At 45.4% G+C, this 17,556-nt stretch overlaps 1 protein-coding gene across 1 annotated transcript in view; it reads right to left on the bottom strand.

Annotated features, from left to right (window-relative positions):
- Nucleotides 1-8,416: 8,416 nt before the first annotated feature.
- The window catches only part of LOC311247583 (metabotropic glutamate receptor 5-like), a gene marked incomplete at both ends in the record, with an annotated part of 119,020 nt that continues 109,880 nt past the window's right edge, over nt 8,417-17,556 (bottom strand). Inside the window, 2 exon segments of the mRNA XM_084338614.1 lie at nt 8,417-9,482; nt 17,180-17,343. Of these exon segments, the coding sequence (XP_084194740.1) occupies nt 8,417-9,482; nt 17,180-17,343 (1,230 nt within the window).

Below are 17,556 nucleotides of genomic sequence, written 5' to 3'. Positions count from 1 at the left end.
AGAACATCCCACTCCACTGACACATGCCTTCTCTATTTGAATGACCACATCAAACAAGAGGTGGACGCAGGCAAATACTGCGGCATGGTCATGCTGGACCTACAAAAGGCCTTTGACACGGTCAATCACTCCATTCTGATTGACAAGCTAAAAGCAATTGGTTTTGATAGTCTATCAGTGAGCTGGATGCAATCCTACCTTGAGGGGAGGGAACAGATGGTGGAGGTAAACGGTACCCTATCCCCCCCTCTCACAGTGAGCTGTGGTGTTCCACAAGGAAGCATACTAGGACCGCTACTGTTCCTAATTTATGCAAATGACATGTCATCAGCTTGTGACTGCAACTTGTTCCTGTTTGCGGACGACTCAGCCCTGCTGGTCTCTGACAAGAACAAGTTACAGGTTGAAAAAACCCTCAGCTCGGAACTAGGCAGAATCTGCATATGGCTCGCTGATAACAAACTATCATTACACATGGGCAAAACAGAGTCCATTCTCTTCGGTTCAAATAACAAACTCAGCAAGACCGACGGCTTCTCAGTTACAGTGGGTGACAATATTGTCACAAGGAAAGATGAAATTACCTACCTGGGTTCCATCCTAGAGGCTAATCTCTCCTGTGACAAAATGGCATCCAATGTAATAAAAAAAGTCAACCAACGAACTCGATTCTTGTACCGGATCTCCTCTCTGGTAAACAAGAATACCCTGAAGACTCTGGCAGGAGCACTCATTCAGGGGTACTACGACTATGCTTGCACCTCATGGTACCAAAGCACCTCAAAGGCGCTAAAAACAAAATTACAAACATCTCAAAACAAACTGGTCAGACTACTGCTTGACCTTACTCCTAGAACCCACCTCACCCCTGCCCACTTTGACAACCTAGGATGGCTTAGAGTAGATGACAGAGTACAGCAACTTGCAATGGGCCTGGTCTACAAGATACACTACACGACCAAGGTACCCATGTACATGGCAAAATACTTCCCAAAGGTCAGTGAATACCACGATCACAACACCAGAGGGAGCTCCACAAATCATGTTAAACCCAGATTCGGCTCAAATAAGGGACTAAACACGTTTCGCAATTATGCCACATCAATGTGGAACGCCCTACCCAAAGCTGTAAAGGAATGTGGATCACTACCCACTTTCAAAACCTCTCTCAAGAGACACCTACGGGAGACTGCAATTCAACACTGGCCCCTATAAATATCCTAACCCAACCCCCTCCAATGTACAGTCATTTACCTAGTATGGTTTTGTCAATAGTCCAATGTACAATTTTGTTTGTTTGTACAGAGTCCCCCCCCCCCCCCCCTCAATGTACAGTTTTGCTTGTTTATACAGTGTGCCCCCCCCCCCCCACCTCCAATGTAAATTACCCAGTATGGTTGTCAATATCCCAGTGTACCCAACCCCCCCCACCCAACCTCCTCCAATGTACAGTTTCTACGTCAAATGTATATACTCCCTTTTCTTGACTCCTTCTGTATCACAAACAGTACTGTATTTGCAAATCTGGTATGTCATAAATGTATAGATGTAGCAGTACTGACTATCTGTATGTCATGTATGTCATATATGTCCTGATGAATTGAAAATGGGGGACCCTGATGTAAACAAGACGAAAGTCTTTCTCTGGTCTGCATCCCCTTAACAATTGTGTGTATTGAGCTGTACTGTATTGTACCCATTCTGCAATCTGTTAATAAAGTTTTCAATCAATCAATCAAAACCCTACTTGCCTCGCGGGAGTGGGAGCTTCTGGGCTCGCGCCGCCGCCTCGGGAACTTGTGACCCTGCCTGCTGCTTTTGTAGTGGTGGGCTACACGTTTACTTAAAGGGGTACTTGCCAAAAAAACAATGCTGATTGTGTTGTGTTAATTACAGCTCGATGAAATGATAAGGAAATGATTACCCAAAGCTGTAAAGGAATGTGAATCACTACCCACCTTCAAAAACACTCTCAAAGAACACCTACGGGAGACTGCAATTCAAAACTGGCCCCTACAAATGTCCTAACCCAGTTGTACAATAAAGACCAAGCATGGCTTTGTCAGTATTCCAATGTACAGCCCCACCCAACCCCACCCCACCTACCCAACCTCCTCCAATGTACAGTTTCTATGTCAAATGTATGTCAGTATTCCAATGTACAGTGTCCCCCCCCCTACCCAACCCCCCCCCCCCCCACCTCCAATGTACAGCCCCCCCCCCCTACCCAACCCCCCCCCCCCCCCCCCACCTCCAATGTACAGCCCCACCCCACCTCCCCAACCTCCCCCAATGCACAGTTTCTATGTCAAATGTATATACACTCTTTTCTGGATTTTTTTTAGTATCACAAACAGTACTGTATTTGAAAATCTGGTATGTCATAAATGTATAGATGTAGCAGTACTGTCTATCTGTATGTCATGTGTGTCATAGGATGAATTGAAAATGGGGGACCCTGATGGAAACAAGACGAAAGTCTTTCTCAGGTCTGCATCCTCTTAACAATTGTATGTATTGAGCCGTACTGTACTGTACCCATTCTGCAATCTGTTAATAAACTTTTCAATCAATCAATCAAAGGTAACCCAACCTGCTCCAATGTACAGTTTCTTCGTCAAATGTATATACTCTCTTTTTTAGACCCTATTACACAGTAAATTTCGCAGAGTAAATTTTACTCAAACTGAGTACACTGGGACTCAGTTTGAGTAAAATGTACTCAGTTTGAGTAAAATTTACTCTGCGAAATTTACTGTGTAGTATCACAAACAGTACTGTGTATTTGTAAATCTGGTATGTCGTAAATGTATAGATGTAGCAGTACTGTCTATCTGTACTTCTTCTTGTTTAGATCCCCCATTTTCAATTCATCATAACATGACATACATGACATACAGATAGTACAAGACGAAAGTCTTTCTCTGGTCTGCATCCCCTTAACAATTGTGTGTATTGAGCCGTACTGTATTGTACCCATTCTGCAATCTGTTAATACAATTTTCAATCAATGCTATTTTACCACCTACACCATTTCATGGTGCTGTATAATTAACACAATGATTCAATGACCTGAAGACATCACTGGTGGCCATATTAAAACTCATTGATTTTCAATAACGTCAAACTAAATTAATGTATGCAAAAGTGTTTACCGTTTTTGGATGTGTGTGAGATTCTGTGCATGCAAAAATAAATCAGCATTGTTTTTTTTTGGCGAAGTGTCCATTTAAATTAGATAATCAAATTATTCCTATAATTGGAGACCATAATTAGCTTACATATACAGTAGTTCTTTAATATCTCGTTTAATTATGGAGATAATTACACTTGTGTCTTGTGAATATGAAGAAGTGACAGGTCAGAGAGTGTGTCCTAGAAGACAGAGAGAGACCATGGAGTTTAGAGTCAGTGAACTGTTCTCTGAACATCTTTGAACCAAACGATAATTTGCTCATATTTATCAGCATTTCTATCAGTACATTTACTACATTATGTTTTGAACTTGATAGACAGTTTATCTGCCACCAGTGTGCTTCTCTCCCTGCATATACAGTACATAATATGTACTGTATATGCAGGGATGTATATTATAATATATATTATTACGACAATGCACATTGCATATTTATCGCACTGCACAATTTTGATCCACAAGCGATGACACAGAAAACCACATAACACCTATACTGCTTAATAAAGAATGCCCTAGAAACCCTGTTTCCAGTGAGATTTATTATTAACTGTTGCACAGTGATTAGACACATTTACCTCCATGTTTAGAAAAGGGTCCATTATATAACATCAACTTTTAATTAAGAACTGCAATAATAATAATAATAATAACACCGCACAAGATCCGACTCTCAGCGGTAAGTAAAAATATGACTATACTGTAAACATAACATAGCTTTAGAAAAAACAGCATTTGACATCAAACATACTGTATGACGTAGCATAGATCTACATTCTATAGATCTACATTCTAACATACTGTATGATGTAGCATAGATCTGCATTCTATAGATCTACATTCTAACACAACTGTATGATGTAGCATAGATCTACATTCTATAGATCTACATTCTAACATACTGTATGAGATCTACATTCTATAGATCTACATTCTAACATACTGCATGATGTAGCATAGATCTGCATTCTATAGATCTACATTCTATAGATCTACATTCTAACATACTGTATGACGTAGCGTAGATCTACATTCCATAGATCTACACATTCTAACATACTGCATGACATAGCGTAGATCTACATTCCATAGATCTACATTCTATGTCTCGTACGTCTGAAAGGCTGAAGAATAAAGACACAAAGTTTGCCCATTATAGGCCTATTATGAGCTATTGGCACAAGTGCAGTTGGCTAATGCACGTAGGAAACTGACAGACCTGCATGCAAACAGGGAAATTACCTCCTCATCTTCATATCGCCATTCAAATACAATACAAACGTTACCCATCAGATTAGGCTAGAGACGCATATTCCTGCCATTGTAAGCATATGATACTACTAATGAATGAAAGGCAAAAACCAGACTAGTGGGTACACATGGTGATACTTTGGGCAGTTATTTGGGGGTGATGTCGAAATGCTGCCAGCAACAGGTATATAGCAAAGTCAGCCAAAAAAAAGGTGATGAGATATCTAGGTGTAATAATTACCTGTCTAGTACTGTTAAAAGTCTAGTGAACCTGGAAATAAAAGGTTGATAAAAGCGACAATGGTGAAGGAGGCAATAACACAATTGTTGAGTGTAAAATTATAACAAATATTAAATTTTTATCAAACGATATAAAAGTCATGCTTATTATTAATACTGGAAATCTCATATGGCTATATAGTATAGTTATAAAAATAGATCGAGCCTGGCCTGCCCACCAGAGTCTCCCAAGTGGGAGGCAAGGCCTGTGGGCTTACTGTGAAACATCGCTCCATTAAGTCAAACCCACATGGGAGCACCTTATTCAGTGTGAGGACTATTTTCCACGCCTGTCCTTCTCTCCAGAACCTGGAGTGTTTTTTCAGTTTTTTTTACGTACGTCTTCTATTTGTACTATTATAGGATATTTATAAACACAAGTTAGTTCAAGTTAGTGTTAGAGGATGGCGGCTGGGTGGCGCAGCGGAGATTGCGCTCGTCACCAATGCAAGAGACTCCGGTATCGAATCCCAGTCTCAGCATTGCCTGTGCTGCGGCTTGGGCCGGCCGTCGTACTACTGGCTCATTTGGCAGAGTCAGCGGGTGGGAAGTCGATGGGTGGGGATTGGACGTTGTGGACACAGCGACTCCTACAGGTCGGTTGGGGGGACGCCTGCACAGCAGAGACAGGAAATGGCGGGGGGTAGTGTGAGCCTCCCACACGTTACACCTCGCCAATGAGCTGGCAGGTTGAAAAGATGCGACAGGCTGCCTCCTCGTGTGCCCGGAGGGAACACGTGATGCAAGGCTTCTATCCTCCCTACAACCGACCGGTGGGGGGCATATGCGAGCGACGTTCAAGACAGGGGAGGGGAGAATTGGAAACACGAAATTGGGATGGGAGAAAAATAGAAAATAAGGAGAAAAAGTGGATAAAAAAAAGGGTTAGTTAGAGGATGTTGACAGATGCCCGCCACGAGCGGCAAGCTCTCTGATTTGGTCAGAAACTGTTTTTTGTCCTAATACATCATCATCAATAATAAATTATTTTGACTTAATTCATCTCCTTTGTCTGACTGTCGGAGTTTACCCTAGCAGTAAAATAATTCATCTAAATAACGTCTCAATCTCAATCATCTCTAGGCTATATTTGACAAAATAAATGAAATAATATTATGAATAAATTGCATGACGTATATATATAAAAGATAATTGACTACAAATACAATTCAGCCCTGGTAACAAAAAAAACGTCTTCACATCATGCAAACTGTAAGCATATTGAGCAAACACCGAATAGCAAGAAGCGTTTAAGTCGGAGAGAGAGAGCATTTTGGTCGAAACACATCCTGAGATGGAAGGTCATTTTGGTCCATAATATTTCACAAGTAATTAGACCATCTTACATTCAGCTAAGTCACATCTAGAGAAGCAAAGCGGGGAAATGTACAGTAAGTGGTCCATGAAAACCAGCGAAGCTCCTCACAGCAAGAGAAAACCAGCAAGTGTCATGTTGTCCTGCCCCATAAAGAGGCCCCGGGCTCCAAGGAGAAGCTGATTTGATTTATTGTGATGCTTCTTCTTGACTTGTATAAAGAAGACATGTCCAGCCCAATGGGACATTACCAATGGGACATACTGGGGCAACAGGGAGGTAGAGCAGTCGTCTGGCAATCCGGAGGTTCCCGGTTCGATTCCCGCTCCTCCCGGGATGCGTGTCGATGTGTCCCTGAGCAAGACACTTAACCCCTAACTGCTCCCGATGAGCAGGTTGTGGCACCTCGCATGGTCGCCTCCGCCGTCGGTGTGTGAATGTGTGAGTGAACGGGTAGAATGTGAGGAACAAATTGTAAAGCGCTTTGGATAAAAGCTGCTATATAAAAAAGCAGCCATTTACCATTTACCTTGTGATTCCAGGCTTTACAAATAAATTTGATTTGATTTGATAAGCTGTGTTCATTGTGGTTTTGTCCTGCCGAGAAATGGGGGTCTTTCTCCACGACCCCATATAGAAATGAACAAAACGTGCTTCCAGTTTTGTGCAATATATATATATATATATATATATATATATATATATATATATATATATATATATATATATATATATATATATTGTAAAAGCCACGGATGCCATACAAACGTACAACAGTGTGCATCAAAGTTAATCTCACACTATTAAAGGTTTACCGACATGGTTAAGACAAGTCTTAAGAAGCGATACAAACATCAAGGTGATTGTTTTTTTTTTTAAAGCACACTAAAATAAAAGAGCTTTAATTTAAGAGCTATTTAACTGGGCAAAGGAAAAGCTGAACAGGAGGTTCAGTATTCATCGTTTCATTTTCTTTGCCCATGGAGTGAAATTCTGACTTTTTTCCTCACTGAGACGTTTCTTCACCTCTTAAATGTTTATTTCCCCCAAATGGTTTGAAATGTTTCCAACCTGTACCAGTACATCTTTAAGGATTCTTTAAAAGACTTAAAAAAATGCGTTCGTTTTTGCAGGTTTAATACTCTTTTTACGCGTTCATCGTATGCACACTTCTTTTTCTTTTTGCTTCTGTAACAGAGGCAACTCGCCCCTGCCACGAATTCGACCATGCCTTGAGTGGGAGTCGAACCCCAGGCGTCCGCACTGCGGGCGACATAACAAACCGCTGCGCCAAGAAAGGAATTCCCTTCTAAGCGCTCAGTTTGTATGCCTCTGGGGAGTGAGTTTTACACCCGTTACATTCACCCCCCCTAAACTCACACCACCCAAGGCATCCGGGTCACGGCACCAGTGTAACAGAGGCAACTCGCCCCTGCCACGAATTCGACCATGCCTTGAGTGGGAGTCGAACCCCAGGCGTCCGCACTGCGGGCGACATAACAAACCGCTGCGCCAAGAAAGGAATTCCCTTCTAAGCGCTCAGTTTGTATGCCTCTGGGGAGTGAGTTTTACACCCGTTACACTTCCTCCACCACCCCCTGTCCTCCTATAACGGAACCATATTTGGGGGCGTATTCAATTATCCAATTCAAGTGAGACAATCTAATTAAAAAAAAATGAAAATGATGAGACGGACATTCCGACTATCCACGTGAACAAAGGCATTGAATAGTTGTTCCATTTTCTCAGTCAGAGAAGGTTGAGAAGGGGACTCGGAGGAGGGGACATATAAACGAACAGCAGTCAGAGAAGGTTGAGAACGGAGGGGAGGAGGGCACATGTAAAAGAAGGGCAGTCGCGGGCGGGTAGCGCAGCGGACTAAGCATCTGTCTACCACCACAGAGCCAGTGGGATCGAATCCAGCTGCGGTACCTCCGGGTTGGTCGACCGTCCATACTGACACAATTGGCAGTGTCAGCGGGTGGGAAACCCGGCGAGGGTGGGTCCTGGTCGTTGTAAAACAGCGACTCCTACAGTTCGGTCGGGGCGCCTGCACAGCGAGGGAAGGATCTGGAGGGAGGTACAGTAGTGTGACCTTCCACACGTTACACTCCCCCCCAGTGAGAGTCCGCGCTGCCAGGTGAAAAAAGATGCGGTGGGCTGGGTGGCTACACATGTGTCGGAGGAAGCATGTGTGATAGTCTCCGCCCTCCCGGACCGACAGTAGGGGGTAGAGTGCGCAACGACGGAAGGGGATTGGGAATTGGCACAACAACTAACATTGGGAGGGGAGAAAAATGGAAAAAGAAGGGGGAAAAAGATAATTAAAAAAAATAAAATAAAAAAGGGCAGTCAGAGAAGGTTGAGAACGGGGCTGTTTAGAGAGAGGAGGAGCTCTGGCTGTAGTGTCTCAGCAGCAGCTGGTCGTACTTCGCCTCGTAGTAGGGCTCACCCTGCGCCGCCTCGGAGCCCGGCGACAGGGAGGGGGCCGAGTCCCCGTCTGACCCCAGAGAAGAAGAGTCCCTGAACGGGGAGGGAGGGGCCAGAGCGACCAGCTCCTCCAGACCCGCAGGCCCGCAGGTGCCGCTGCTGCCCCGGGTCCCGACGACGTGCTGGTAAACCCCTCCCGCCGCCGGTTGTTTCTGGCAGGCGGCGACGGCGGCGATGGCGGGAGGAGGGACCTGCCGGCCCCTGCGAGGCAAATAGGGAGGAGGCGGGCAGGGAGGAGGCGGGCAGGGGGGAGGCGGGCAGGGAGCAGCAAAGGCGTGGCCGCGGTCGGGCCCGACGGCGGTGGCGACTCCCCCCGGCAGCGAGCCCGGCAGCATCATCACGGTGTTGCCGCCGATGTTGGCGGTGAACCGGTTGACCGCAACGCAGCCGATCTGGTCCACGATGGCGGCGGGGCCGCGAGGATAGCTGCCGGTCGCTCCCCTGACGCCGATTTCACCCGCGCCGCCGCCGCCGACCCCACCCGCGCTGACGCTCAGCCCTCGACCGGCGTCCCCCCCGGTGGCCCATACGCTGACTGCACGCTGAGGCTGCTCGGGTACGTAGGCAGGCAGTGCCCACACCTCCTCGCCACCCCCCCCATCCTCTCTCCCCTGGAAACCTCTCGCCTTCCCCCCGTGCTGACTGACTGTGGCCAGAGCGGACTGGGAGGGATGCCTGTAGGGGCCACCAGGGTAGGGCTGGGCTACAGCAGGGTAGGGCTGGGCTACAGCAGGGTAGGGCTGGGCTACCCGGGCCTCCTCCTCCTCCTCCTCCTCCACCTTGACCCCGGAGTCGGGAGGCGTGTCGACTCCCTCGGAGAAGGGTTTGATGATGGCCGTCTGGTTGGCCTCCGCCTCCTCCTTCTTGATGTGCACGGAGATCCTCTTCCACAGGTTGGGTCTGTGGTTACGCTCGTTCTGCTGGGACCACGTCGACACCGACTTCCCGTTGGAACTACTGTAGGAAAACGTGGGGAGAGATAAACAAAAAGGTCCAATTAGCGGGTCTAGAGATAGAGGGAACAACTAGGGTATGTATGATCTAATAATGCAACCCACGTAGGAAGCTTCTAGAAGAGATCCAGAAAGGTTCCTTTGTTACACGCAAGGGTGGTAACTGATTACACCGGACAAAAAATATAAACGCAACACTTTTGTTTCTGTCACGAGTTGAAATCAGATCTAAGACTTTTTCTACGTACACAAAAGGCCTATTTTAAACTGATAGCATCACAATGGTTTCAACCGGAAAAGATTTGCCGAAAGGTCTGGATTCTTACATATCTCGATGTGATTTATCTAGAAATATCTACAGCAAGAACTTTGGGTCTCAATGAATCCAAATTGACAATGTGGTTAGAAGTGGTGGAGAGAATAAAAGCTAGCATTTAATGGTAGTGTCTGGTTAGGAGCGAGGGATAATGGATGGATTATCCAAGGGGGGGTCCAGGGCGGGGGGTGCGAGCTAGAGCATACGTGTGTAGGGTAATAGATAGCAGGTATTAGGGGTATATCTTGTATAAGACATTTATCCAAACGATGAGTTAACTGATGTACACTGTTTTACAATGCTTGTATATCTAATCGTGTGTTGTCATGTTTGTTTATGTGTTTGTTTAAAAAATTATTAAAAAATTAAATACAAAAAAAAAACTATACAAAAGGCCTATTTCTCTAAAATGTTGTCCACAAACTTGTTTAAATCTGTGAGAACTTCTCCTTTGCCGAGATAATCCATTCACCTGCCAGGTGGGGCATACCAAGATGCTGATTTGACAGTGTGATGCACAGGTGTGCCTTAACACCAGGCACGTGCACACATAGGGGTGAAGGGGTGCCCGGGCACCTGCCTTTTTCATTTTTCATTAGAAAGTGCCCTTTTTATGCCACCCTTTTTATTTATTTTTTTTTATTTTTATTTTTTACTGTTGCACATATAGATATACTGCCCTGCCCTTCCAAATGAAAGATGTCACGATAGAATCTAAATATTAGGTAAAGAAAGAGACAGAAATGCCACCCCTCCTCCTGGAAGGACCTATTATTTACGCATAGCACGTGGGTGGGTGATGATGAGATGATGTAAACCGCGCGCCGGGCCAGCAGTGCACTGAACACGAAATTGATATCCAGCTGTTGTTGAGCTCACACTCGAGTCGAGACCTCTTTTTTTACAGTTACTATTTCAACTAAAACAAAGCAAGAGTACACTTCATCAGGTAAGGTATTTGCCCAACAAAATAAAATGTCGGGTTTGCAGTGCACTGTATATTTCGGGCATGCATTGCCTTGTGAAGTTGTGATTGTCCATGCTTTTCTCTCATGCAATCAGGTGGCAGGCAGGCTAGAAGTGGCAACACTGCACTTCCCCCATATACTACATTTCTTATTATTCATACCGCGGTGGGCGGTGGCATTGCATTATCTCTTTACTTCATGCTTTATCACATTCTCATCTCACCGCCTCACTTGCAAGATGCGCGGCTCTCGTGAAACACGTCGCCAGATCACCCCTCCCCAGCCCCTCCCTGTCACGCAGCATACTCTCTCTCTCTCTCTCCCTCTCTCCCTCTCTCCCTCTCTCCCTCTCTCTCTCTCTCTCTCTCTCTCTCTCTCTCTCTCTCTCTCTCTCTCTCTCTCTCTCTCTCTCTCTCGCTCTCTCTCTTGCTCTCTCAACACAGCGTGTTAATTTCGGCATGCCGCCCGCAGCTGTTGGTCTGGAGCGCATATTGTGTTATTAAAGGGACACTATGTAGTTTTGGTGACATCTATTGGTGAAACTGAATGTACCATAGACTTGTATTAACCCCAAAAATCGGGCTTGCGCGCTATGCGCGCTCGCATTGCATTTAATAATTGATGCCCTTTTCTCCTATTGGGCACCTGCCTTTCTAAAGTCCTGTGCACGTCCCTGCTTATCCCTTAGGAGTCAACGGGGCTTATTGCACCCGTGGGCGGAGAACAAAAGGATTGAAATCTCTCACAAATGCTCAGGAAGTCCCGTTTTTCAGAAATCTGTAAAAATAGAACAAAGACAATTTCGAGTGCATATAGTGTAATCTATATGTATCCTTACTTGCTAAACGTAGTAAAGTAGTCTAACATGCTTTTCATCCTCGCCCGTGTATATACCCACGTCGCGCTAAAACAACATAACTACTGTATGGCAGAGACAGAGTGTGTGTGTGTACGAGTTATGAGTTATCTCGCAGTTCATTCAAGCGCGCATCACGGTGATGACAGCTCTCTATAGAGTAGAAAGGTGCGCTCACAGGGGCGTAGCTGGAGATTCTGGGCCCCATGAAAGAATCAATTTGTGGGCCCCCAATCTATTAAAAAATGTGGGGCCCCCAATCTATAAAAAAATGTGGGGTATTTGCTGGGCCCTTGGAATCATCCTAACCCCCCCCCCCCCAGCTACTCCCCTGCACACACACACACACACACACACACACACACACACACACACTCTCTCTCTCTCTCTCTCTCAAACAGAGAAATCAAAAGAAATCAGTACATTACAGAAGGAATTTCTTGTACAGTCGTGTACAGTGGGTGACAATATTGTCACAAGGAAAGATGAAATTACATACCTAGGTTTCATGTCTATCTATATCTCCCTATCTCCCTCTCTCTCCCTCCATCTCTCCTCTGTATCTCCCTCTTTCTTTCTCTTCCTCTATATCCCTCTCTCTCCCCCTCTCTCCCTCTATCTCTCTTTCTTTCTCTCCCTATATATCCTCTCTCTCTCCTTATCTCCCTTTTTCTCCCTCTCTCTCTCCCTCTCTCACTTTCTCTGAACTGCATATGAAAGACAAACTGATGCCACGCAGGCACCCACTCACCCACCCACGCAGATACACACACATTTGAAATGTGTATTTATGTCCACATAAACAGAAGTACAAGGAAGCCTCATACAAAGGACATAAACAATGCGAGTGCAATCAGAAAATTATGAAGAACAGTCAGGTACAGGTCTTTCTTTCTCTCTTTCTCTCTCTCTCTCTCTCTCTCTCTCTCTCTCTCTCTCTCTCTCTCTCTCTCTCTCTCTCTGGCTTTATTGAGGAAGGGCACACCTCTATCAGCTGAGTAACAATGTTCATCAAAGTGTTGAGTGCTACAGTGTAGGTTAGTATATTAGGACAAGTGCATACCTACATGTATGACCTATATCTATCTACTACTTTTGGATATGACCATTTTTTCAATACCCAACTATGTAGTGGCCGCTTGTCGCTAGGCTAGGCCTCCTGCTGGGTCCATTCACTGGAATAACAAAGGAATGACTGGGCCTTTGCTCCAGGTGTGAAATGGTTCTAGTGACAATGATCACATTGAATTCTGGGAGTGTAGTTCTCTCATCAGATAGCTGAATGAACTTGGATCAAGTTCAAGTCCTATCCTGAAAAGTAGTTAGGATTTTACCAGAATGTTTGATAGGACATTGATTGAAAACTATCGTCTCAAATTTGACAATTGATGGCTTATTTTGAAGGTATGAATCTGTAATTTTACATTATGTAACAAAAAAAAGGGACAATTCTGAGAAGGTGGAGCTAGTTACTTTAGACCTTGAAGGGTTTTAACACAATAACTGCCACGCAATATACGCATCCTTAGCAGCTGACGCCATCACTGTAAACGGTGGGAGTCGCTCACCTTGTTTGCAGGGCTATAACTATTTAAATATTATAGCTATAAATGCAATACTATGGCCCATTTGACATCGGGTATCTATCGTTCAAGATGTGGAAAAGTAATATTTTTTCCATCCATACATTGTTGTTTTATACCCTGGTGAATATAAGTATAGTTTTAGAGTGGTCTAGGATAATTCCTGGAACGCTAGTAATAGGCCGTGACGCATATTATACTTAATCCATTGGCATTTCGTCCCTATACACGCTACAATTAAAAATGCAAATGCATATGATCGGTATATATTATGTTCCATCATGCATGCAGGAAAGGGGGGGGGGTCGTTTATGATTAATTGATTGTCAATAACGGCATTCGTTAGTACAACAGCATACGTTGATCAGAGCGATGGCAATGATGGCAATGGACAATCAAGCTGAAATTAACGTTAGATTGCTCTTACCTCTGGCCGATGAGACTGCAAAAAGAACATTCCAATTATTTGATTGCCATCTGCTAGATCGTATGCCCATTTGGCCGACGCCATAAGCTCCAAAAGCATAATGATTCTGGCGTCCCCGAAGGCGATTCAATGCAATCGAGTGTGTATCTTGATCCACGTTACAAGAAAACTCCGCCCGGAAGACATTCACTGACGCACAGAGTCAAGCTGCCTCCAGAAAGTAAGTGCAACATCGGCCGCATACCACCAGACGGCGGTCTCGGGCCGTTGCAATCTCAGACAGAGTGCCAAACATTCCCACAGTGTCACGATGGGGTTAGGTAGAATGCAATAATACAGAAAGGGAAAGAATGGAGGAGGCAGAGGCGAGGAGTGAAGCTTGGAGAAAGGTGTTTACTGTAGAATCCAGTGCAATACAGGGAAAATACAGAAACTAAATAACAAACTTCACAATACAAAACAACAAACACTAAGACTTACTAGAGGGAGAACGGTGCGACACGACGTGGAGGAACAGGGGGTAACTGGAGGAATGTCGCCACAACGAAGGGGAGACAGACAGACACCTAAATACCCCGACTAATTAACAATTAAGAACACCTGGCCAACACAGAATCACAACAACACCTAGACAATAAGCAAAGAACAACTAAACACAACTAAACACAAAAGCAACTCCTAACAACCCAAAACAGTGCATGACATCACACCAGGGAAGGGAAAGACAATGACAGTACACACCATGACACCACATTAATCAAACTATTAATTATAGTTAACACAGTAGTCAGGATGTCCAGAGTACTGGAGCGCACCGATTGTTTGTCACCACTAGAGGGTGGTAGGGCGCCAATGTCAGGCCGAGGGCCAATGTCAGATAGAGGGCATTGCCCAAAGTTAGGTGTAGGGTACTGCCCAATGTTACCATCCTGCCCAGTCCAGCCAGGACCGGGCCTAGGATCCTGACACCACAGCACTGCAGGATGAATTATGAATGGAAATAGCGAATAAAATAAATAACGATCATGATAACGAGTATACTCGTTGTTGGCATAATCCGATTGGCGGGCTATAACGATTTAACTCGTTTTTGGCGCAGAAACGGTTAAGCTGGTCACAATAAAAGGCCACTCTAAAATGTGAAGTTTTATCTTGAAAATAGACATGTATTAGGCACTGAACTATGGATTTCACAGATATGCAGGGGAGGGGGGGGGGGGGGTCAGAAAACAAGTCTGCCATCTGCCCGGTACAGTGAAAACCGGGATTCATCCGTGAAAAGAGAACACTTCTCCAAAGTGCCAGACGCCATCGAAGTCGGTTACGACGACGAACTGCAGTCAGGTCAAGACCCCGGTGAGGACGACGAGCGTGAGCAGCTTCCCTGAGACGGTTTCTGACAGTTTGTGCAGAAATTCTTTGGCTATATGCAAAACCAATTGTTGCATCAGCTGTCCGCGTGGCTGGTAGGGCTGTCTTAAATACTTCGAACCTTCGAACCTTCGTTCGATGGGCACGGGATTCGAATGGGAAAATACAATTAGAATATATATATATATATATAAAAAAATGTATTTTAAATAATTATAAAAGTATATATATATATATATTGTATCCCCCCTCCCACCTGCAAAATCTTGCGCCTCCAATGCAATGAACGAAGGTTGCAACATAATTATGTAATGTAGTGTTGTTGGCTGTGTAACGGAGAGCAGCCGCCCAGGCAGCGCAGCTCCCGACTCATTATTTAATTAAATTAATTAATTAATCCAATCCAATCCACTTTATTTATAGAGCACATTTAAAAACAACAAAGTTGACCAAAGTGCTGTACAAGTCCCACAACATAATATAAAAAAAGAAAAAAAAGTATTGTTTTTTTTAATCTCGAAGCTTCGAATTAAAATCTTCGAAGGTCAGCCCTAGTGGCTGGTCTCAGATCTTGCAGGTGAAGATGCCGGATGTGGAGGTGCTGGGCTGGCCTGGTGGAGATGATGCTGTGGAGCTCCTGGGCTGGCCTGGTGGAGATGATGCTGTGGAGCTCCTGGGCTGGCCTGGTGGAGATGATGCTGTGGAGCTCCTGGGCTGGCCTGGTGGAGATGATGCTGTGGAGCTCCTGGGCTGGCCTGGTGGAGATGATGACGTGGAGCTCCTGGGCTGGCCTGGTGGAGATGATGACGTGGAGGTGCTGGGCTGGCCTGGTGGAGATGATGACGTGGAGCTCCTGGGCTGGCCTGGTGGAGATGATGATGACGTGGAGCTCCTGGGCTGGCCTGGTCGAGATGATGATGATGTGGAGCTCCTGGGCTGGCCTGGTGGAGATGATGACGTGGAGCTCCTGGGCTGGCCTGGTCGAGATGATGATGATGTGGAGCTCCTGGGCTGGCCTGGTGGAGATGATGACGTGGAGCTCCTGGGCTGGCCTGGTCGAGATGATGATGAGGTGGAGCTCCTGGGCTGGCCTGGTGGAGATGATGCTGTGGAGCTCCTGGGCTGGCCTGGTGGAGATGATGCTGTGGAGCTCCTGGGCTGGCCTGGTGGAGATGATGACGTGGAGCTCCTGGGCTGGCCTGGTCGAGATGATGATGAGGTGGAGCTCCTGGGCTGGCCTGGTGGAGATGATGCTGTGGAGCTCCTGGGCTGGCCTGGTGGAGATGATGACGTGGAGCTCCTGGGCTGGCCTGGTGGAGATGATGACGTGGAGCTCCTGGGCTGGCCTGGTGGAGATGATGCTGACGTGGAGCTCCTGGGCTTGGCTAAGGCTGTTTCCCCGAAGCCTGTTTTTTGGGATTCGAACTTCGTCAGGGTTTTTCAAACGAACATTCGAACCTTCGTTTTTAATATAAAAAATATTCAATTTTCTTTTTAAATAAATATCCTCAAACTAAATCCTGAATTTGAATAAAGTGATTAATCTGATTAAATTAGTATTTTTTTATTTTTATTATATCAACTTTCCAGCCCCAGACCCAGCCCAGGGAGAAGCCCCAGCCCAACTAAATCAATCAATCAACTTTCTTTAATGAATATAACTCATCAGTTTCTTTTAATACTATAATATTAGTGTAGCCTAATCTTTATCTGCAACTGTGAAGAAAAACCAGAATGAATAAAAAAAAGTATAATATCTTTTTTTAATTATTATTATAAAAAATGTAAAATTTGAATGTTGATTTAGAATTCGAATGCCAACGTAACGGACGTTTGGGCTCAGCTGGCCTGGTTACACGTGGTCTGCGGTTGTGAGGCCGGTTGGATGTACTGCCAAATTCTCAGAAATCCTCCACACTCCCACACCCATACCCCCCCCCCCACACACACACACACACACACACACACACACACACACACACACACACACACACACACACACACACACACACACACACACACACACACACACACACACACACACACACACACACACACACACACACACACACACACACACACACACACACACACACACACACACACACACACACACACACACACACACACACACACACACACACACACACCCCCCACCAGTGCCTCCTCCTCTGTACCTGCCAGTGTCCTGTCCGTAGCCGCGGCGTCTAAAGAAGAGCGCCATGCCGCTGGGGGGTTTGGCAGCTTTCTTCTTGGCGTCTCCCACATGCATGCGCACCACGGTGGACGTGGTGAAGGCACTGCGCACGTTCCTCTCCGGCTTGGCCAGCATGATGTACACCTGGCCAGAGGGTATAGGGTATAGGGTTAGCATGATGTACACCTGGCCAGAGGGTATAGGGCAGGGGTAGGCAACCCTAGGCACGCGTGCCTGCATAGGCACGCGGGGGCATTTGCATAGGCACAGGGGGCAGTATTAAAAAAAAAAAAAAAAAAAAAAAAATTAAATTTTTTTTTTTTTTTTTTGCTTTGAAATATTATAGTGAACTATTTT

The sequence above is a fragment of the Notolepis coatsorum genome, assembly GCF_963971535.1.
Source record: "Notolepis coatsorum genome assembly, contig: SCAFFOLD_101, whole genome shotgun sequence".
NCBI lineage: Eukaryota > Metazoa > Chordata > Actinopteri > Aulopiformes > Paralepididae > Notolepis > Notolepis coatsorum.
Note: the sequence above shows the minus strand (reverse complement) of the source record. Positions and strands in the feature narration are given on the sequence as shown.